Source organism: Mus musculus, chromosome 5 (assembly GCF_000001635.26).
Source record: "Mus musculus strain C57BL/6J chromosome 5, GRCm38.p6 C57BL/6J".
NCBI classification, from domain to species: domain Eukaryota; kingdom Metazoa; phylum Chordata; class Mammalia; order Rodentia; family Muridae; genus Mus; species Mus musculus.
The window spans coordinates 101,751,667-101,774,755 of NC_000071.6; the positions used below are offsets into that span (position 1 = coordinate 101,751,667).

General features: G+C 46.2%; 2 protein-coding genes and 1 long non-coding RNA gene across 10 annotated transcripts in view; 2 read left to right on the forward strand and 1 right to left on the reverse strand.

Annotated features, from left to right (window-relative positions):
* The window catches only part of 9430085M18Rik, a 59,683-nt gene extending 48,118 nt beyond the window's left edge, over positions 1–11,565 (forward strand). Inside the window, exon 3 of the long non-coding RNA XR_001785073.2 lies at positions 10,985–11,565. This is a non-coding gene — a long non-coding RNA (RIKEN cDNA 9430085M18 gene). The remainder of the gene's footprint in view (positions 1–10,984) is intronic.
* The window catches only part of Gm42134 (predicted gene, 42134), a 42,314-nt gene extending 28,568 nt beyond the window's left edge, over positions 1–13,746 (reverse strand). For 2 of the 6 annotated variants that reach the window (XR_003955947.1, XR_880489.2), the window contains exons 1-2: positions 13,304–13,597; positions 12,142–12,206 (exon numbers count right to left, since the gene is read on the reverse strand). Coding sequence is in view for 3 of the 6 variants with exons in the window: in XM_030255010.1 (XP_030110870.1) it covers positions 12,149–12,206; positions 13,014–13,708 (753 nt within the window). In the remaining 3 variants the exon portion in view is untranslated. Of the gene's footprint in view, positions 1–11,408; positions 12,207–13,013 lie in introns of those variants that run through there. The other 4 variants (XR_003955946.1, XM_030255009.1, XM_030255010.1 and 1 more) reach the window with 4 other exon arrangements.
* Cds1 (CDP-diacylglycerol synthase 1) overlaps positions 13,427–23,089 on the forward strand; it is a 58,766-nt gene continuing 49,103 nt past the window's right edge. For 2 of the 3 annotated variants that reach the window (XM_006535263.3, XM_006535264.2), the window contains exon 1: positions 13,427–13,823. In XM_006535263.3, the coding sequence (XP_006535326.1) occupies positions 13,707–13,823 (117 nt within the window). In that variant the 5' untranslated portion in view covers positions 13,427–13,706. The remainder of the gene's footprint in view (positions 13,824–23,089) is intronic. The other variant, NM_173370.3, reaches the window with a different exon arrangement.

Here is a 23,089-nt window from a genome sequence, read left to right on the forward strand (position 1 = left end):
CAGAAAATATCAAACTGAGGGATGAAATCAGTGAAATAGAAACAAAGAGAATAATACAAAGAATCAAAACAAAGAGTTGTTTCTTTGAAAAAAAAATCAACAAGAAGGACAACCCCTTACCCAAACTAACTAAAAGACAGAATATCCAAATTAATAAGCTCAGAATGAAAAGGGGGACATAACAACAGACATTGAAGAAATCCAAAGAATCAGTAGGCTATACTTTAAAAACCTGTACTTTGCCAAATTGGAAAAATCTAAGAAAAATGGATAATTTTCTGGATAGATAACTCTTACCAAAGTTGAATCAAGATCAGATAGTTTAAATAGTCCTATGACCCCCCCCCCAAAGAAATAGAAGCAGTCATTAAAAGGCATCTAAAAAGGAAAAAAAAATTAAAAGTCAGACACTTTAGCACAGATTTCTTCCAGAATTTCAAAAGAAGAGCTAAGCCAATACTCTTCAAATTATTCCACAAAATAATTTGAAGGAACAAAAGAAACATTGCCAACTTCATTTTATGAGTCCACAGTTACCCTGATCCTGAAACCACACAAAGATTTAACCAAGAAAATTATAGACCAATTTCCCTCATGAACATAGATGCAAAAATAATAAAATACTCACAAACCAAATTCAAGAACACATCAAAATGATTATCCACTCTGATCAAGTAAGCTTCATAATAGAGATGCAGAGATGGCTCAACATACAACAACAAAAAAAATCTGTCAACGTAATGTTCCATATAAACAAACTGAAAGAAAGAAAAAGCACATTGTCACCTCATTAGATGCTGAAAAAAAATCCAACACCTTTGACAAAATCCAACACCTCTTTATGATAAAAGTGTTGGAGAAATTAGGGATAGAAAGGACACACCTAAACTTAATAAAGTCAATTTACAGAAAACCAATAGCCAACATAAAATTAAACAAAGAGAAACTCAAAGCAATTCCACTCAAATCAGGGACAAGGTAAGGCTGTCCACTCCCTTCACATCTATTCAATATAGTCATTGAAGTTCTAGCTGGAGCAATAAGACAACTAAAGGAGATCAAGGGGATACAAACTGGAAAGGAAGAAGTCAAAGTATCAGTATTTGCAGATGATCTGATACTATATATAAGTGATCCCAAAAATTCTACCAGGGAATTCCTACAGCTGATATAAATCCCTTTAGTAAAGTGGTTGCATACAAGATTAACAACAACAACAACAACAACAACAAAAGTCAGCAGTCCTCCTATAAGCAAATAACAAATGGGATAAGAAAGAAATCAGGGAAATAATGCCTTCACAATAGCCATAAATAATATAAACTATCTGGGGGTAACCCTAACTGACCAAGTGAAAGGCCTGTATGGCAAGATATCAGAAGATAGAAAGATCCTCTATGCTCACTGACAGGTAGAATTGAATTAACACAGTAAAGATGGCCATCCTACCATAAAGCAATCTACAGATTCAACACAATCCCCATCAAAATTTCATCACAATTCTTTACAGGCCTTGAAAGAACAATAACCAACTTCATATGGAAAAACAGCATGGATCTCCCTGGGAAGGGGAAATAGAATGGAATCTGCAGGTGGGCTGGGGATGAGTGGAATGGGAAGAAGGGAGTCTGGACCAGGGGAGAGGGGATGGCAGGAGAGAGTATTGGGATTAGGGGGTATTGGAGGAACAGTGTAGAAACCCAGTGCAGTAGAAACTCCCTGTTATCTCCAAGAGTGACCCTAGCAAAGTTTCCTAGCAATGGAAGACACAGAGCCAGAACCAGCCATCTTCTACAACTAGGCAAGTCTCTGAGGAGTGAGACTGGGACATCAACCCACAAAACCTTCAACCTACTATACCATAGTCCTGTCTGCTCCATATGCTGGGGTAAGAGGGCACAGAAGTTGTAGGAGTGACCAATCAGTGACTGGTCCAACTTGAGGCTCCATACCATAAGAGGGAGCCCATGTCTGACACTGCATGGATAGCCAGGAACCAGAGACTGGGCAGTTCAGATACCCTATGACTAGCCAAAAAAAAAAAAAAAAAAAGTCAATGAAATGGTTCCTAATGATTATGCTAGACTCATAGATCAGAGCTTAGTCCAGTTGTCATCAGAGAGGTATTGTCCAGCAACCAATGGGAGCAGATGCAAAGACCCACAGCCAAGTGTTAGATGAAGCCAGGGGAACCCCCACAGAAAAGGGGAAGGAAGGACTGCAGGAACCAGAGAGGTTGAGGTCACCATGAGAGCAAGGCCCACAGAATCAACTAAGCAGGGCTCAGAGGGGCTCACATAGCCTGAAGCAACAAAACAGACCCTGTATGGATCTGAGCTATGTCCTCTGCATTATGGTTGTGTAGCTTGGTGTTCTTGTAGGACTCCTAACAGTGCGAGTATAGAGTATCTCTGAAACTTTTTGCCTGTCCTTAGACACTTTTCTTCCTACTGGGTTACCTCATCCAGCCTTCATATAAGGGTTTGTGCCCATTCTCATTGTAATTTCTTATACTATGTTTGTTTGATACTTCTGAGAAGTCTTTCTTCTTCTTCTTCTTCTTCTTCTTCTTCTTCTTCTTCTTCTTCTTCTTCTTCTTCCTCTTCCTCTTCCTCTTCCTCTTCCTCTTCCTCCTCCTCCTCCTCCTCCTCTCCCTCCTCCTCCCCCTCCCCCCTCCCCCCTTCTTCTTTGAAATAGAGGAGTGGATCTGCAGTTGGGACTGGGAGTAGTGGAGTGGAGGTAACAGAAACTATGGTTGGGATGTAGTGTAAAGATTAAAATTAAAAATAAAAGAATAAACACAGAAAAGTCATTTTTTTTTTTCGAGACAGGGTTTCTCTGTGTAGCCCTGGCTGTCCTGGAACTCACTCTGTAGACCAGGCTGGCCTTGAACTCAGAAATCTGCCTGCCTCTGCCTCCCAAGTGCTGGGATTTGGATTAAAGGCATGTGCCATCACCCCCTGGTGAAAAGTAATTTTAAAACGTGCACTTATATAGTGAGCCTACTGGGCATGCCCAAAGCCCACTGGAAGGACAGTCAGAAACCTCTTTTGCCTGTTTTCATAACTTGGTCAAATTTCCCTCCCTTTGTCATGTTTATGATCATTCTTTGCATTTTGAAACGTGTGAAGCATCTTTCTAAATATTTGCTAATGACCCCATAGATGTGAATAATTCTTCAGTGTACACAATGTATATAGTGGAATAGCTCACAGATACTTGTCACTTTTCCTCTTGACAAGATTGTCAGGCAGCAAGGCAGACTTGATCTGCTTTCCTGGTGAGGGCAACTCCAAACGTTCACCTTCTGGAAATCTCTGAAAATCCTTGTATAAAATCTCTTTACAGCATCACTAATCTCTTCCTCAAACATACTGAGAATAACTTGACAAAACCTAATAAGAGCACATTTGTTCTCTAAACAGAGTGGTAACGTACTTACAAATACCAGATGTTGGCTGCTGTAGTGTGTGGAGGAGCTTTAATCCAGCAACACATCTGCTCTGGTGAGGGATCACATCCGGCAGGAATTCAGGCACGCCCTAGATTACAGTATCTGTTTGGAATTACAGACACACACCTCTAATCCTTAACAGTGAAGGTAAATTTAGTTTGCAGGAGGAAGCAGTCATCTTTGAAAGTGATGTCTAATTGAGGGGCAGAAAAAGTGATGAATCAGAGAAAATTTTGATAGAATGAGTCAGAGAGAGGATATACCCAACTCACAGGAAAATAGCAGAGAAAGAGGGACTACTTAAGAGTGGAGAGAGAGGCAGGGGATGGGGAGACAATGTGGTGGGTGGTGTGTATGTTACGGCAATTTTACCAGGACATTTTTACAGGAATGGGTTACAGAGAGAACAAGCTAGACACAGGTGAAGACAGAATGAGCCAGGGAATGAGAAGGAGCCAGTAGATTAGAACGGATTGACAGTTAGCTTGAGGCCAGGCAAAGCAATTCAGTCAAAAGCCGGAGCCAGATTGAATCAGTCAGTTTGGGAGGTTAGACTGTACAGAGGGTAGAAGCTTCCAGGCCTTGGCCTCGGGATCGTTAGTACAGAGAAGCAAACGCTCTGGGCTCAGCCCAAACTGTGTATTCGTGTATTCGCACAGCTTGGGTACGGTTCTCATCACTTCATCGGAGGAGACAAAAGTGACATTTAAATCAGTGCAGTTAACAAAAGTGAGAAGCAAAACAAAGCCTACTGTTGCAAAATGAGAACCAATTGAAACTCTTGAGCAGTTTAGTTTAGCAATCATTCCTGTTCCACCAAGTTACTCATTGGTTTTCTGCTTTGGTCTCTTCCCAAGTGTCTGGAGTCCACACTGGAGCATCTGGGTCCTTTTAGCAACTACAGGCATCAATCTTTCCTGAGTAAGTGCAGCAAAACACATCACACAGTGAATAAGTAAATTGTTGTTATGGGGTTGGATGCGATCAACTTACTCTCTGTAAATATTTGTGCTATTAATGTTGGTTTGAGGAGGAAGAAATCAGTAAAATCTCTAAAATATGGCTAGATATTTTCAGTGGGTTAAACTGTGTGGGAAAAAAGGGCTGCCAGACAACAGGTTATGTAAGAAATGTATGATGTAGGCATGTTTTGTAATGTACAAAAATAAAACATTCACTAATGCAGTATTTTTAATGATTTATTTTTAATTGTTTAATGTTTACATATCTGTGTGTGGGTATGTGCACTGTTCAGGTGCTTGCAAAGGCTATAAGAAGTCATTAGATTTTTTTGGAGATGGAGACTCAGGCTATGGTGAGCTGCCTCGTGCTAATGATAGGAACCAAACTCAGGTCCTTGGAAAAGCCCCTTCACCGCTGAGCTATCTTTCCAGCCATTGATGTAGTCATTTTTTAACATTATGATAACTATATTTTCCCAACCAAAGCTGAGGCTTTATATAGTCTAACTGAGGATTTTTTGGTGTATGATAATATGTCGATGTGAAAGTTTCTCATTATTTTAAAAATCTTAATCATGTATGCTTACACATTTAATAAACAGGTTGTACTTTTTAAAATGTGTGTAATTAGAACAGTCTGGAAAAAATCCAAGATTTGTGATCTTCCTATCTGTCTTAGTCAGGGTTTCTATTCCTGCACAAACATCATGACCAAGAAGCAAGTTGGGGAGGAAAGGGTTTTTTCGGCTTACACTTCCACATTGCTGTTCATCACCAAAGGAAGTCAGGACTGGAACTCAAGCAGGTCAGGGAGCAGGAGCTGATGCAGAGGCCATGGAGGGATGTTCTTTACTGGCTTGCCTCATCTGGCTTGCTCAGCCTGCTCTCTTATAGAACCCAAGACTACCAGCCCAGAGATGGTCCCACCCACAAGGGGCCTTTCCCCCTTGATCACTAATTGAGAAAATGCCTTACAGTTGGATCTCATGGAGACATTTCCTCAACTGAAGCTCCTTTCTCTGTGATAACTCCAGCTGTGTCAAGTTGACACAAAACTAGCCAGTACACTATCCAACAGTAATCTATTTTGACAATGCAGTATTTGAATGGCTCAGTGAAATCACTTAGAGATTGTACCATGTTTTCATGTTCTGTGTTAGGTTTCCAATGCCATGAGAAAATCGTGATAAAAGTAGGAGAGAGTGGTTTCCCCTCACGTTTCAGAGATTTCTGCTCATGGTAGCTCAGCCTCTTTATTTAGGCCTATAAGGAGGAAAGCATCCAGGGGACTGTAGGAGGAACCTGCTCCTTGCTCTCTGGTGGTTGAGAAGGGGCCAGGGAGAAGAGAGGAGAGAGAAGCAATGAGGAGAAACAGAAAATAGAGGAAAGAGAGGGAAGGAAGGAAGGGAGGAAGGAAGGAAGGAAGGAGAAAGAGGAGGAGGAGGAACAGGAGAGGGGAGGAGCAGGAGGAAGAGAAGGGAGGAGGAGGAGGAGGAAGGGCTGTGGTCTCAGAGCATGGTCCCAGGGATCTGACACCCTTCTATTGCCCCCTCTCTTAAAGGTTCCACCACCTACCAACAACACCAGGGGCTGCCAATCAAGCCTTCAACACACAGACCTTTGAGAGTCTGAATGCAAACCTGAGTGATGGCTAACAGGATGGTGGTGGAATATTTTCTTAACAGGATCAACCAGGGTCAGTTTCTGTCTCTGAACTTAGGAACCTCCTTACCTGTGGAGTCCAGCAGCTTGTTGAACAAGAGCTAATTGATTTAGTCTGCAGAGATTTGTTGACTCAGCCCTGATTTTGTTTGTATTTGGCTTGACCTTTGCCTTTGCTGTTTGTTTAGTTTTGTTTTGGGGGAACAGTATCTCAGTCATTTGTATTCCAGGCTGGCCTGGAATTATGAATTAATTGCTTGGCTTCCAACTCACAGTGATCCTCCTGTCTCTGCATCCCAGGTGCTAGGATTGTAGGTATGTTCCATGCCTGGCTGTGATCCAAGCTTCCCAACAGTAATTATTTACTTCGTCCAGTTTCCAAAAGACATTAAGTCCACCTGTATTTGAAGAGCTAAACACCCGACCACACAGTATCAGAGGCATGTATATATCCACTTTTTTTGTGCTTATTTAAAAGCACACAACTTTTATTTCTGCCTAAAGTGTGCTCTTACCAATTGTCAAAGGAGAGTCATGATTAAGTCACACTCCTTTAAAACTACAAATTGTAAATGTACACAAAGTGTCTGCCATCTCCTTTACCAAGAAATGACCAGAGCATGCTTTTCCTAGGGATTGTGGGAAGCAGCAAGGGGCTTAAGTGTAAGACGTTCCAGCCAGCACACTGTGTATGCCAGGGACACACTGGTTCCGGTTAGCGGAGCTCTGTTTGTGCTCTGTTTGCCTGCTCTCAGGGACAGGGCAGCATTCTTTGGGTGAGCTGCTGACTTCTTTGTACTTTGTTTGCAAAGTCATCCTACCTGGTGTTTCACTTTCCACCTGCCCCATGGAAGCGCGGTTAGTATGTCCTTCCTTCAAGGTCATCTGGGGTATGGCAGTGGCTTTAATGATTAGATATCGTTCTCTTTGAGAAATATGGAATTTTAAGAATATGACAAATAATAACAGGCCACACTCGCATGCTCCTCCTCTATGGGCAGGCGTGCTCTCAGGAGGGTGCACGTACTAGCCAGTTTATTCTTCATATATGTACTTGTAGATGGTGAAGGAAGTAATGGCTCCATTTTACTAAACACACAGACACTTGAGTACAGAGAGGTTTTAGCTATTCAATCAAAGCTGGAGGAGGGGGCAGAGCTGGGATTTGCATCACGCTGGCTCCCCAACTCACACAGTTTTTACAACAAAGGCAAGCATACAGTCACTCGTACAGTGTATATTTAAAAGTATAAAACATTTATCTTTGCTCACAATGTGCACCTTCTACCAACTGTGTGAGGAAACCTACAGTTAAGTAGCCCACCCTTTAAAAGCACCCTTCCTGCTGTCACCTGTATCTGCCATTTTGTATTTGTTCACCTGAACCCGGCAGAACCTAATTAGGGACACAGAGCTGTCAAGCCTGGTACTGCACACACTCCTGGTCCCAGCATGAGGTGAGGCTGAGGAAGGAGACTAGACTTTCTGACTAGCAGGAGCTACATAGTGAGTTCAAGTTCTATCTGGGCTTCACAGTGAGTTCCTGTCTCAAAACGGCAACAACAAAACAAAGGCAGGCGCACATACACACACATACACACACACGCACACGCATGCACACACACATCCCCACACCCTACCCCCCACCTCCCCACCCCTCCCACCTCCCCATATACCCATCCCCTATGCCCTCCTACATACCTACACATACCCACCCCCAGCTCCTCCTACCTCCCCACCATACCACACCCCCACACACACACCTACACCCCCCCACCCATCCCCTCCCACCCTCACCCTTAGGTGTCAACACAAAATCTCTAGAAACCTATCACCCTGACTTTTCCCCTCTGACTTTTTTCTTGTAACATTGGAATAACTGTAATGTGTCTTACAGGTGAAGCAGAGGAAGCGCAATGGTGTGTGTCAAGGGGCTCTGTAATGTGTCACCTAGAGAGTTGTCACTTGTGCTTTGGATGGGTAGGGTATGCCTTCAGCCATGCTTGATGAGCACGTTGGTAACTGGGGGCAAATCTTGGAGACCCTGAGCTCTCTATGCTCCTAGGCACCCATTGCCCCTACCCTTGGGACCTCGCCGTAGCACACACACCTGACCACTGTTTTCCTGAACAATTTACTTAAGAGTGAGAGTGTTGTGAACATCGATTGCCCTTCATTTCCTAGGAGATGCTTCATGGATAGGCCTGAATCAGGATTGGTGTGTTTGGTTTTTACTAATTTATTTTATCTTTTTATTTTTGAGGTTGTATTTTATTTCTTCCTTCCCTTCCTCCTTCCAGACCTTCCCATATAAAGCCCTACCCCTGCTTTCTTTCAAATTCATGGCCTTCTTGTTTTTACTAGTTATTATTGCATGCATATATGTACTTGTAGATGCATAAATATTCCTAAATATAACCTGTCTGATCCATATAATGTTAATTTTCAGGGCTGACTGTTTGGCACTAGACAGCCAATTGGTGGGCTCTTCCCTGGGGAGGACTCTTCCCTGGGGAGGACTCTTCCCTGGGGAGGGAGGACCACCTCTCCTGCTCCCAGCTTATTCGGTTGCCTGTAGTTCTCTCTGTAGGGCTGAGGCCTTGTGGGCTTTTCCCTGCGCCATATGGCATGTTCGTTGCTATCTTCCTTGCTCAGCTCACATTTGGACAGTCATGTTGGTGAAACTTTATGGATGTAGCTTTTGGTGTTACTAGGAGACACCATCTTCCAGGAAACTTTCTGAGCTTTGACTCTTACAATTTTCCTGTTTCTCTTCCACCATGTCCCTGAGCGTCAAGTGTGGATGTATCCATTGTGACAGGGCTCTAAGATTCTCCATTCCTGACTGGTTGTGTTATCCTGTAGTGGTCGTGTTCGGTTGCAAAGAGACATATCCTTGATGAAGGGCGAAGGCCACACTTGTATGTGGGTATAAAGGTGTTTGTAGGTTACTGTTGAGGATTATGCTGGTCTAATCAATCAGTGGTTGTAGATTCTCCTCCAATAACCATGATTTCACTAGCACTGATCAATCAGGTAGGTTTTCAGTACCAGGCATGGAATCTCTCTTGTTGTGCAGACCTTAAATCCAAGTAGAGGCCAGTTGGTTACTGCCAAGTTATGAGTGCCATACTGCACTCTGGTGGGGTGGTTATTGACATAGTTCATAGGTATCATAGCAGAGTAGGACTGTTGTTCGTCTTTCGTCTTAGGTAAAGGCTTAAATGGTGCCTTTTGATGCCTAGTTCTCAGGGAGGAACCACTCAGGTTAGTTCTAGCGACAGGGACTCTGGGCCCTCTTTCTGAAGTACATGGTGTCTTCGGCAATAGGGACTTCCTTTTCACCTCTAGGGGGTAACCTGGGGCAAAAGTGATGGACTATATAATTTGGGGCCTCTTAGACAGCCCTGGCCAACAACTCAAAAGAGGGCTCCTCCTGTCAGATCTTGGGGTTTTCTTCAGTGGTCTGTCTTAGTGTTCCACCGCTGCAAAGAGATACCATGGCCATGACATCTCTTATGAGAGAGAGAGAGAGAGAATTGGATTGGGGTTTGCTTGCCGTTTCAGAGGTTTGCTCCATTATCATCATGGTGGGAAGCATGGTGGCATGCAGGCAGACATGGTGCTGGAGACAGTAGCTAAGAGTACTACAGGTGGATCAGCAGGCAGCAGGAAGAGGAGAGAGCCACTAGGCCTGGCTTGGGCCCTTGAAACCTCAAAGCCCAGTGATGTACTTCTGCCAACGAGAAGACCACACTGCCTGAGGCTTTCAAGTAGTGCCGCTCCCTGGTGATCAAGCTTTCAAATCTACAAGCCTATGGGGGCTGTTCTTTTGCAAAGGCTTTTGAAGGGATCACTGCAAGTTTAGATGAGTAAAGTTCATTAAAACTATATATACATATTTATATCCTGGATTACACACATTATGTTTCTTTTCTTTTTTTGGTGAGCAGTTGATCATATGATTTCCTGTGGCTTTTTTTTTTCTTTTGCCACCTACATGGTTATTTAACCTCCCTCCCTCTGCCTGCCCGTGTTTACCTCCTTCTCTCTTAAATCGGAAATGCTTACTTCCAACTTATAGAGAGAGCTGAAAGGGATGTCGCTGAAGCTGGGGTTGAGTCACAGAAGCTATAGGAAGAGTATCCAGGCAACCAGAAGCACTTGGCAAGGCAGAGGTTTTCTTCCCTTGGCAAGCTGGGAATGGTACTGCCAAGTACCTCAGAACCTTCGTTGTGGAAAGCAAGCTCAGATTCTCACCTAAGAGAGGGACTTGCCCCAGTCTGGGTACCTTGGGAGGCAGTTCTAGGGGTAGGGTAGCAGGTGACTGCCTCACCTGCTCCTGTCATTGTGAGTGATTGGGTAAGTTAAACCCAAACTAAGATAGATACCACATAACTAACAAACTGAGACAGATACCAGATAAATAACAAACTAAGACAGATACCATATAAATAACAAACTAAGATAGATACCATATAAATAAAAAAACTAAGATAGATACCATATAAACAACAACATCACTCCTTGTTTCCACACTCCTCAGCAAACCCCTTGCTAAAAGCTAAGAAATTCCAAGCCCACTGTAGTGGAAACTCTTCAAACTAGCCAAGAAGTGTGTCTTGGCCCAGTGTCTCCCATGTACTCCGGGATTCCTGGAGCCCTCTGGCAGAGCAAACTGTAGTAAAACTGACAGAGGAGGCTTGGGAGTCATTAAATGTCAGATTTGTGTCATCGACCACAGATGCAATACGTGAAGAAAAATGAAAGATGGAAAGAAAAAGGTGGTGGTGGGGAGACACTGAGAAAAGTCTGCAAACACAGGGTGTGGTGGTGTGATACTTTCTAGGTAAATATAAAATCATTACTAGAACTTCTTTCAACACATGTTAATCTCTTTTTACAGGTAAAGTGAAAACTGAAGAAAAGCAGATACCTATATGAATTAGCCAGAGTTCTTTAGAGACACAGCACTGATTGAATGAATCTACCTATTATCTATTTACCTATCTATCTATTTACCTATCTATCTATCTATCTATCTACCTACCTACCTACCTACCTACCTACCTATCATACCTATCTATCATCAGTCTACATATCTACTTAAATGAAATTTATTCGAGTTGGCTTACAGGTTGCATTCTGAATATTCCAACAATGACTGTCTCCTGATGGGAAGTCCACCCATACAAAAGTCATCCAGATCATGAGGCTGGAAGTCTCAGCTGGTCTCCAGTATACCCAGGAATTCCAAAGAAGTGGGTTCTGATACAGTGAAGAAAGGGAACTTGCCATGGAGGGCAAGGGCAAGCAAGCAAGCAAACAGCTCACTTTTTCCATGTTCTTTATGGAGGCTGCTACCAGAGTGTGTGACCCAGATTTCAGGTGGGTCTTCCTACCTCAAATGATCCAGTCGAGAAAAAAATCCCTCACAGGGTTTTAGTTAATTCCAGATGTAGTCAAGTTAACAACCAAGAATAGTTACATCGCACCATGTAAGTCAAAACATAAAACACAAAGCATAAAGGCCAAATAATTTCCCATCAGGCTATAGATCTCCACCCATTTGTTTCTTCATTCACTTCTTCAACAAGCACTGCTGACTGTTCTGAGGGTAGGGGCTGGCTCTGTGGCAAGCCTGTGGTTCCATTGATCATTCAGTGAGCATCAATAACTATAATGAAGACAAAAATAAATCACCATCTCAGCTGAACTACAGGGAGTGGCAAACTTCAGGAAGGGTGGGAGCACGGTGATGGCTCTGTTCTCTCCCTCCTCCCTGGGTGGAGGAGTACTACTTCTTCTGTTACTCTGACTGACTTCTCCGGTTTCCTCTTGCCTCAGCAGGCTTTCCTCCTCTACCACCCCAAAGGGAGAAGAAAGAAAAGGAAGAAAACCTAGAGGTTGTCTGTGGGAGGGAGAGGGAGGGAGGGAGAAGTGCTGAGCTACCTCCCTGTGCCTGTGAGTCTGACACTGACACCTCTGACACAAGCACCAGAACAGCTAAAAGAGAGGCTAACCTCCTTGTTATTCCTTTCACTGATGGGGACATAGGCTTACCTGCTTACTAGAGGCCATGGAGATAATTGGCACCACGGGGGTTAGAACACTGGCTCCTCAACTTCCTGGAAGAAAGTTGAAAGGAACTCTGGTCCTTTCTGCTGGGTAGGATCAACAGCCAGAGCCAACCCATTCCAGCCTCTGTGGTCCCCACCCCTTACTCCCCCACCCCCCACCCCCACGGTCATTTTATCTTTGTATCCAGAAGTACTTTTTCTCTGGCCCTCCAAAACAATGTAGATCAATTGACCTAATTACTAGCAGTCTTCCGTTCCTTATGGAAAACCCACACCACGTCCATCTCATATCTTCCATTAGTTTTAAATGATATTTATCTATTTATATGTGTGGGTGTCAGCGTGGAGATCAGAGGACAGCTTTCTGGAGGCAGTTCTCTATGTCCATCATGTTGGGGATTGAATTCCGGTTATCAGTTTTGGCTGCAAGTGTCTCTCTACCTGAGTCTACTGTTTTTCATTGCATCCTCCTCTGACGTTTGGTTTTGCTGGTTAGTTATGAGGCTTTAAGGACAACATATTACTTATTTTTAGTAATGACCTGATAAATTGTTGATTTATTACAATAAAGGTGCTCCTCTGTCTGGTTTGTGTGAATTACGGATGTGTGTCTTTGGCCTTTAAGGACCAGCTCGCAAATATGTGTGAAAAAACCCCCTAAGCACCTGCTAACAGGATTAGACTAGAGTTAAACCAGATCATGTGTCCATCCTGTTCCACCTTTAGCGTCCCAAGGTCCTTGTCTTTCAGAGAGGTACCCCGCAGCGGCGCCCTAGGGCATCAAAGGCTGTCTGTGGATCCTATGGTAGAAACTCTCTGAGAGACTCAAAACCCCGAGTTTCCCCAGTACAGAACCTGGGTACGATATTGAAACTGTTGGCCAACTCATCCCCAGGCACCAGGGAGGTTAAGCACTGGCTGGAACGCAGAGCCAACGGGTCTGTCCTGCCCAGCAAGTTTCTGCTTGGGGACGCCTGCGACGCTCCGCCACGCTGCGGCGTGTCAAGCAGGGCCGAGTCCCTTGGAGGAGTCAGTTGAACTCCGCCTGACATCCCTGCGCCAAGGAGGACTTCCCGGCGGCGCCCAGGCTCGCCCCCGCGTTCCTCCGTCCCTGGCTCGTCCCTCGTCCTCGGCCGTTCGCGTACCTTTCCGTGCCCCCACCTGCCCAGGGAGCCGGGGCAGGGCCCGAGCATTGACGTCATCGCCCGGGGCGGGGCCTCGGGCACCGCAGTGCAGCGCGGAGGGGCGAGCGGGGCGGGGCCTGCGGCGCGTGACCGCGCTGCGGGAGCTCGGCGGCGGGAAGGTGGGGCGGGCCGGGTGGCGCGGTCGCGAGGCGCGAGGGAGGGCCGTGCTGCTCCTCCGCCCCCTGGGGCCAGTGCGTGGAACGGCGCACCTGGCAACGGCGCCGCGTCCCCGCCCGCGCCGGTCCGCACACCCTGCCGGCGGCCTCGAGCGCTCGCTCGTTGATGCCGTTCTGGGGGTGACCCGGCGCGGCTCCGCGGTGGCGGGGCGCTAGACGACGCCAGCCCAGCGACGCGGGAGCGGGACATGCTGGAGCTGCGGCACCGCGGGGGCTGCCCCGGCCCTGGGGGAGCGGGGGCGCCGCCACCCCGCGAGGGAGAGGCGGCCGGCGGTGACCACGAAACCGAGAGCACCAGCGACAAAGTGAGTGAGTGCGGCGGGGCCGGGCCGCGCCCCTGGAGCGGGCGTGTCGTGGGGGGTCCTGCTCGTCCTCTGTCCCGGGGCGTGCGCGGCCGGGCCGCCGTTCCGGAACCGGACTGCACTCTAGCTTCTTTCCCGGATCTCCTGGTTCTGGGGTCAGGATGGAACCCGTCCCCGCAGGCGCTCTGGCTGTCTAGTGGCTGTCACCTCTCTCGCCTTTCCTTGGTAGGGCGACAAAGTTGGGAGTAAACTTAAGACGGGCACCTTGGGTCCTAGCCTGTCATTGGAGCCTGGCGCAGACCGGCTTCTGGAGCTCCTCCAAGCTGCGCTTTCGTTTCTCTGTTCTTTTTTTCTGGCTGATAGATTTCGGAGGGTTGAGGCTGTCATATATGGGGAACATGTAAGTGCGCCTCAAACCAGGCAGTTGTCCCATCGGTGGATTTCATTTAACCGAACAGGCTAATTCCAGACTTTTAGCACGCCACTCCTCCCCCGCTTTAAAATAGATGAACTTTGCTTCATATTTTAAAATATGCGGATATGTACGGTCACTATTATAATTGAAGCTAGGAAGAGTCAAACGTTTAGGTGTGTTTTCTGATAAACCAGTGCCAGTAAGAACTTAGGAGGAAAAATAATAAAAGTTTTATGGCTGCATGAGCTTGGTAGATTATGAAATTGGGCCAGAGAATAGATTTGCTATACGAGTTTGCTTACAGAATTCCTCTTCGCTTGAGAGACTCAAAACTTTTGAATCATTCTTGGATTTCTGTTTTGTGGAATGTAGTGTGGTGGTATCTGCCGTCATCCCAGCACTTGGGGGTAGGTGTGGAGGCAAGGACTGCCAAGATCATTCTCAGCTTTGTAGTCAGCTCAAGGTTGGCCCGGGGCTCAAACAGACACAAAAGACAGACAACCCAAATGGACTTGCGTTGCCCAAGGTCAAGTTCTCTGCCTTTTGGTAGTGGAACTAACTTCTCTGTTTTCTGTCTTTTGCCTTTTGCTGTTCTGACGCTCTCTGGCAGTGTGACTGAGGGGGAAGTTCCTCCCAAAACTTACACAGATGAACTTGATAGAGCTTGAGTTACAAATCTGTGCTGCCGCAACAATATGGTTAGCAATAAATACGTGATTTTAGAACCACAGCTTCTTCCCTGTTCCTGATGGATAGGGAGTTAAGATGAGAGTCTGGGAAACATTTGTGCTGCCGAGGAGTGACACAGAATAAACACACTTTCCAGCTGTGGAAGGTTGAAAAACGGAAAGCCATGGGCTGAGAGCAGCTCCGTGAAGAGTGCCTTGGAAACCAGACCCAAAATAGAATTAATTAGGTTGGGATTTTGTTTTAGCCCTGGTATCCTTTAGAATCAAGGAAATACCAGCCTCCTCATGTCGACTTCCTTAACTGGAGGAAGCTAACGAGCTTTTATTAAGAAAAAACATGTTCTGGAAATGGGGAAACGGCGCACAAACCGGCTTTTGAGTGTAACGTCTTATTTTTAAGCACCAGGATGTATTTAAATTAGGAACAGCTTCTGTGGTGTCTTGACTCATTAGCCTGATCCCTCGGTGACTTGCTTACCCCACCGGCTTGTTTGTTTGTTTGTAAATGCTGCACTGCTGGCTGTCACTGAGTCGGTCTCACATCTCGGTGGATGTGGCTTTTCCAAATGCAGTGTGTTGCATCTGCGACTGGTTTTGTCAATGTTTCTTAGAAGAGGGTGAGCATGTTCAAACTGTGCTGAAATATCCCTGTGGTTCTGGAGTCCCTTCTCAAGGAGCCCTTGACTTTCAGAGCCTTCAGACTCTGAGCTGCATCCTCTCTGTGTCCTTTCTTATCAGGGTGTGTATTTGAACACACCTATATTTCCAGGTCAAGGGCTATTTTTAAGTCAGCTGCCATCGTTGGAGGCTGGTTAATATTTGGTCCATCGAAACTCTTAAGTGTTGTTAAGTTTAAGAGCCAGTTTAAAAAAAAAAAACCACACCTTTAGAAATTAATGCAGGAATTGAAGGACTACCTCACATCCTGCTTACTCCGAACTTCTATGCCTTGCCATTTTGTAGCCTTTATAATGGTCTGGTTGATGGGACATTTCTATTGTTCACGACCCTGAGACTTCTGCCCAGACAAGGCTCTGTGTGCTCCAGAGAATTAGCATGTGAAATAGTGCTTCATCTCTGCAGGGGAATGCTCTAGGACTTGAAACACCCAAGTAGTACTTGACCAAGAACAAGGGCCCGTCTCAGCCTACTACCCACCCTGGAGCCATGTGTGGGCAGCTTTCAGTAGACAGCCGTGAAGGCCTTGTTAGCATAGAGGGCTCGAATGGACATGGAGACTGTAGGGGAAGCTCTAAGGAGGACTTGAGTGTTGAACTCGGAAGTGAAGATGCCTGGGAGGTCAGTCAAGTGGACAGGGGTTAGGACTGGTTAGGGCAGGGTGTTCTAGTCAGAAGGCACTCAGAAGTGCCTCCCAACTCAGCATTCTAGAGACAGAACACAGAAATTAGAAACCCCAGACTATAAACTGCTGGGTTGGGAGGCAAGGTTGAACTCTTGAGAGCCTTGAGGCCTTTGGCATTCCTCTTTACTCAATGGACTCTGAGAAGCTGTGTTGTTGGTTTGGTTATTGGTTTCCGAGGAAGTCGAGTTTCCAGTGGAGTCCCAGCTGACCTGGAACCCACCTTCCTCCTCCTCCTGACTTTGCCTCTCCAGTGCTGGCATGACATGTGTGTCACCACACCAAGCTCTACACTGGAAAGTTCTGCAGCAGCATCTATACATAGCTCAAGAGCAGTGGTCCAGAAAGTACTGGAAGGGGCAACCCCGGGAAGGGTGTTGCGGAGCCCACCATGGGAATTGATGGGGTTACTAGTTAGTCTAGGGGAGATGGTGTCCAACACTGGAGAGAGCCATGCTGGTGGATGCCCTACCAGGGTGCTCGTGTTTAGACTCATGAAAGAGTGTCCATGTTAGAAAAGAGCCAGGGATGTAAGGAGTAGCCAAGTCATGGAGGGTCCTGGGCTCTGAGAGAGGAAGGGTTGCTTAGAAGGTGCCATCAGAGGTACTTTAGAATGACAGCTAAGATGTGTGAAGAATTTAGCCAGAGAGCTTAATGGGAACCAGACTTTCTGCTGTGAAAGGCCGAGGAACACGGGTGGTAGTTGGGAAGCGGAAGGCAGTTCAGACAGGAGGACCTTGCCCTCAAGGCCCAGGTAGCCATGCAGAGGAGGAGGTGCAGAGATGTGAGAGCCAGAGGTGATATAGATGACTCACTACAGGACCGATGCACCTATGGACCCATTAGAAACGGAGTGAGCATGCTCAGGACCCGCACACCTTAGGCCAGAGGGGTCGCCAGCTCTCAGGGTGAAGTGGGCAATATGCCTGCCCCAAGAAACTATCTGCACCTGATACCTCCTTGCAAAGGGAAGATCAGCTTTCTCCAATATAGTGGCATTGGGCATCTCAATCATACCCCAGGGCAGGTAGAGAGGTGGGGTTGGCGGAGGTGGGGGTGGGAGAGTTGGGAGGGTAGGGAGGTGGGAAAGACCAGAGAAGAGTAGGGGAGGGGAACACATGATCAAAATATATTGTATGCATTTATTTTCCATAAAAAGAGGATGAAGGAAGACCTTTTTCTCTGTGGATGGGGCTGTGGGGTTGTTCATGGTTAGAAGTCGTGAGAGATGAGGGGCCCTCAGAGACATAGTGGGTAGCCAGCCCCTAAGCACTAGCCGAGTCCGTGGAAAGCACAGGGGAGTGATACATAGATACCAGGAAAGGAAGGAAGGATGCATGCTTCTTGGGGAAAAAAAAAAAAAGAGCAGAAATAGAGGCTGCAGAAGCCTGGCAATCCACGTGTTTGCCTTGGGCCTTCCCCTTTCTCACTCAGACAGTGAGCGCTGATGGATCTTAGAATCAAGCTTGCTTAAGCCAAATGGTAGTAGTAGTTCACTTCTAAGGCTGGGGATGTTAAATGACCAGGGGCAAACTATGCAGACTCTGCTGGCCACAGACTGTTATGTGCCAGATCCACACAGCTCTTAAGTTAGCCGTAGGTCCAGGCTGCTGGTGTTTGTAAGAAGGCTTCAGTCCACAGAGTCCCTTCCCACCTGTTTACTCCATCCTCACGATGTGTGTTCTGAGTGATAGCCAGGGGAAGAGCAGCAGGTGTCTCGCCATGGGAAAGCAGGCGGGGCAGAACTGAGAACTGAACTGGGGGAAGGCTTGGTTAGGATGGGAAGCTCTCAAGGCTAACTGTGTGGGATTGTGGAGGCAGGGGAAAGGATTTTGAGAAAGTTCAGCATCTTCCAACCAAAGGAACTGCCCATCAGTGCTTCCTGTGGGGCAGCTGCTGACATTCTGAAGGTCCCTCTTAGTTCCTGCGCAAGTGTGTTCAGGAACGGTAAGCTCTGCCACTGAGGTCACTTCTGAAGTTACAGATGTGTATGTAGACGGGAGGGTTGGTCTTTCGAAAGCCACCTTTCCGTATTTGGGATTTCTGAAGAACAGCTTGGTGTTACTGCATCAAGTTTTACGTTTCAGGGCTTTAGTTTAAGTAATTCATCTTATTATCTTGAGGAATTTCCTGTGGACTATTATTGGCTGTCTATAACCAATTTTCTCTCTCTTCCACTAGAGCAGACTTTCTGATGCAAGCAGTCAGTAGTGCACATCCTAAATGTACCAGGGAAAGGTGGACATTTTATTTTCTTAATGAAAAACTTTTTTTTTTTTACACCCTAGAGATCTTTTATTTTTTGACAGCTGTCAAGCTGTGGATTCAGGGGATGGCCTCCAGCAGTGCAGACTTCTTGTCATTGGCTCTCGGGGGTGGAGAGAGTTGGCTCTTCAGTTGAACCTGGTGTCTCTTGGCTTCCTTTTTTCTCCTGGTCATTCTCCTTCACTACTTGGTTATGCTCTCAGCTCTAGAGAAAGAGCTTGCTATGGTCGGCCATCACTGATGCCCTAGACAATGACGGTGACAGTGCCAGCAGCCGACTGGGGAGTATAGAGTCTTCCTGTTTCATCACGGTGACATCTATGGGGCATCCTTGTTAAGTATCACCCAAGGCCCTCATCTTAACGTGGTCGCCCTCATCTCTAGAGGACACATCCCAGGTCTCTTTGGTGACTTTCTGGAGGACAGTCATCCTGGCTAGAAGAGAGTAGATCAGTCCTCTGGAAAATGATCTTGCAAAGAGATTATAATGATAATATTCAGTAATAGAGGGTATTTACTCTTTGTGTTTATAGATTGACATATATCTATTTTGCAAAATAGAGATTTATATATTCATAAATTACTCACCTAAAAACATGGGTCAGCTGTGTCTATTTCCCATAACTATTCTGTATTTGAAAATACTATTTAAGAATATTTTAATTCAGTGCAAGGAAATAGATCTTTCAGGACCTTCCCCTGTTTTCTGCGGCTTGATCTGGTTTTGTGTGTTGGGAAAATGATTATTTGGAGTCGCCCTAAGCAAGGCTCAGCTCAGATGCTGCCCTATAAGGCTGACCTGTACGGGGAGCAAGGGTTGCTTGTTGTAAAATCCCTGGTGCGAAAGTTGCTGGGAATCTCTGCTTTATGAGGCAGGGAACTTTAAATGCAGTTTCCTCAATACACAGAAATGCTTTTGATGCCAGGACAGCTTTCCAGAGCCACCACTGTGCCCTGCATTCTCAGAGTAGTCAGTTCAAGGGCTTCTGTTTCGATACTGTCAGATTCTGGCTTCCTATAGACAGAGCTCCGGATGGTGTGTGCTAGACTCCAGAGGATCAGGGATTTGGGCTGTTCCCAAGTGGTGTTGCTGTTAGTTGCCATTAGTTGGTAATATTTTTTTCACCATAGAGGGATCAAAGTTATTGTTCTAGTAATTGTTATATCTGCCTAAGAGTTTGTCAGACAAGATTTTAAACTTTGTTTTAAACACACCATTGACGCACACAGAATGGAGGAGTCCCATGCTCTGTGAGGATCTTACTTATCTTAAATGTTTGTGAATCTGATGATTGTTTCTTGGCTGTGGCCACTTTGTGACCCACCTGGCCCAGGGGGCACCAAACCCACAGGCATTAGGATGAAGGCTCTCTGCCCTGCCATTCTCCTGTCCCAAACAGGTCATTTGAGACACGCGGTGGTACTGTGGAGGAGTAAACATTTATTAAGTTCATCCTGGACTTGACATTTCATCTCCAGATGTAGAAATCCAGATGAAGAACAAGATTAGACCTCCACCCACTTACAGTCAGATGGAGCCTTTTAGCCGCTGTATGGGATGGTGGACATGTAGAGTCCAGTGCCTGTGGGGTCCAGTGCGTGTGGGATCAGGTGTGGGTGGAGCATGTGTAGTCAGGTGCATGTGTAGTCAGGTGCGTGTGCAGTCAGGTGCGTGTGCAGTCAGGTGCGTGTGCTGCCCCCTGGATCCTGCCTGTAGCACTCCCATTTTCAGGGACTTACGGTATGTACCACGTTCAGTAACTATAGGATGGATGCCTGGCACCTTACAGCTACTCATCTGGGTGACTTTTTTTTTTTTTTTTTTTTGCCCCTTCTCCTGATGGCTTTAGCACATATGCTTGCATCCCCAAACAGTGTGTTGTTTAGTATTAAACATCATCAATATCCAGCCCTTATTTTTAAATAATTACAAATATTTTGCTGAGTTTACTTTGCCTGATCGTGTGGGTACACAAGTTATGGGTAGACGACTTGGAAAATAAGCTGCAGACATGCCGACGCTCACTGGGAGCAGAGCTGCAGTCCTTTCCTTCCTCTCTTGCTTTCCTTTTGACCTTGACATGTATAGTCTGGGCTGGCTTTGAACTTGCTGTGTAAAAAGAATGACCCTGAACCCTGATCCTCCTGCCTCTGCCTCCTGAGTGCCAGGATTAATACCTGTCAAAGCATGTGTCTCTTAAAGACGGCTTCCTACATAGCTACAACACGATTACAAATTTAACAGTTATCAAGTCTTATATAGCTGGTCACAATGGCATACACTCAGATTTCAACTAGCTGGGAGGTTGAAATGAGAGGGTCACTAAGCCCAGGGGTGCAGGACTAATCAGGTTAGCCCAGGGGTACAGGACTAGTCTGTGGTCAGCCCAGGGTTACAGGACTAGTCTGGTCAGCCTAGGAATACAGGACTGGTCTGGTTAGCCCAGGGGTGCAAGACTAGTCTGGTCAGCCCAGGGGTGCACGGCTAGTCTGGTCAACGCAGACCCACCTTTAAAAACCACCTAACCCATAGTCTATTTTTCTTACTGTCCTCAATGCTTCTTCCAAAACTCCTCCCCTCCAAATCTGGATCCTAGCCAGTTCTCAGCCTGCAGAAAGTACTGGGAGTAGGAAAAGTTATTCGCAGTTGATCTGCTGGTTTTTATTTTCTGACGGACTCGGTGCTGAGAAAGCAGTGGCGACTCTGAAAAAGCACTCAGATCTCAGGTAAATTGTGCCTTTGCTGCCTTAATCATAATCGTAATTAGCGACTGAATGAAGCCCGTCAGAGTTTCTCTGTCATACCATTCCTTTAGCCCTTCGGGGATCTTTAGTTCCAATTTGGATTTAAGACTTACATAAATGACACCATTAGGCCCAGTGTAGTTTTAAAAATGATGACTCTCCAGGGGAAGGTTACAGTGTGCCCAAACTGCGGGGACATCTTAGAACAGACCCTGAGAGAAGGTGGGATTAGAATACTGCCCACCCGTGGCATTTTAAATGGCAGAAGGAGCCAAGAACAGTGGTGTGGTTGCCCAGAAGGCTGGTAGCCACAGAGGTGCCTGTTACCAGCCCCTCAGCATATCCTGAGTCCTCAGGTACAAGCAGGTGGGTGTAACTCTGGCAGGTGAAGAGACCTGAGAATGGAGTCATGGAAACTCTGGCAGAGAGGCACGTTGCTGGAAGGGTTCACTGGCATAGACTGGTTATGGCTGCTTTCTAGAATCTCATTTCTGATAACTTCTGTATCGTATCACCTCAAACAGTGGCTTAAAACAGCAGAGACTTACTGTCGTATAGTTTTGTCATCAGCTGTCTGAATGAGTCCCACAGGCTGCACGGGTATCAGCAGGACTTTCTTCTAAAGGCTTTTTAAGGGAAACCTGTTTCCTTGCCCTTTCTTGTTCACCCGTCTTTCTGCATCTGATGGCTTGTGGCCCCTTCTGCCCTTCTCAGAACCAGTTGTACTCACTGCTGCCGCTCTCGTGTCTCCTCAGACCCACTCCGTTCTCCCCCATTGTAACCACTAGGACAGTCCAAGACGGACTCTCCATCTCAAGGCCACTTGCTTGGCAGCTGCCATCACTGTATGTCCCCCTGGCACTGTAACATAATGACTGCGGTTTTGGGACCTAGACAGGTGGGAGATTCACTCGTGTGTGGTTGGAAGCCGAGCTGAGCACTGTGGGATGTTGACCGGACCAGATCCTTCCTCCCTGGCCCCTGCCCTTGTCTGATATTCTCAGTGTTGACTGTGGAGACGTGTCTCAGCCCATACTCACTAAATTTGAGCACAAAGTGCTGCTGTTGGTTCAAGTTGCTATAATGAACTGTCACAGAGCTGACAGGGATTTATCTCTTGCAGTCCTGGAGGGTTCTGGCTGCTTGCTCCCTGGTGAGAGTGTTTTCATCCTTGCAGAAGGCACTGCTGCCTTTAAGTGTGGAAAGAGGAAATCTGCCCTGTCCAGTGAGAACACTAGTTCTGTACCTATGTGGTGTGTGTCTCAGTACTGTCACATTGAACAGCAACAGGGGACGGCCTAGTGAGACGGGAGACAATCCATAGCAGGCACAGTTGGATGAGTTTTGACATTGTTTCCTGTGTAACCAGCACCATGATTAAAATATCGAGCATTGTCGTCTTCTCCTGGAAGCTCCCCCACCCCCCTGTTTGCTATCCTCTCCCCATCCCTCCATGCCCAGTGGTGTGCTTCCTAACCCTGTAAAGTGAGGTTTGTATTTCCTGGCATTTTACACGAGTTCGGTGCCATGCAGGCATGTACTCCCATGTATGCATATTGTATGTAAGTGGAATGCTATGAAGGTATGTATGTACTCCTATGTATGCATATTGTATGTAAGTGGAATGCCATGCAGGCATGTACTCCTATGCATATTGTATGTAAGTGGAATGCTATGCAGTCATGTACTCCTATGTATGCATATTGTATGTAAGTGGAATGCCATGCAGGCATGTACTCCTATGCATATTGTATGTAAGTGGAATGCCATGCAGGCATGTACTCCTATGCATATT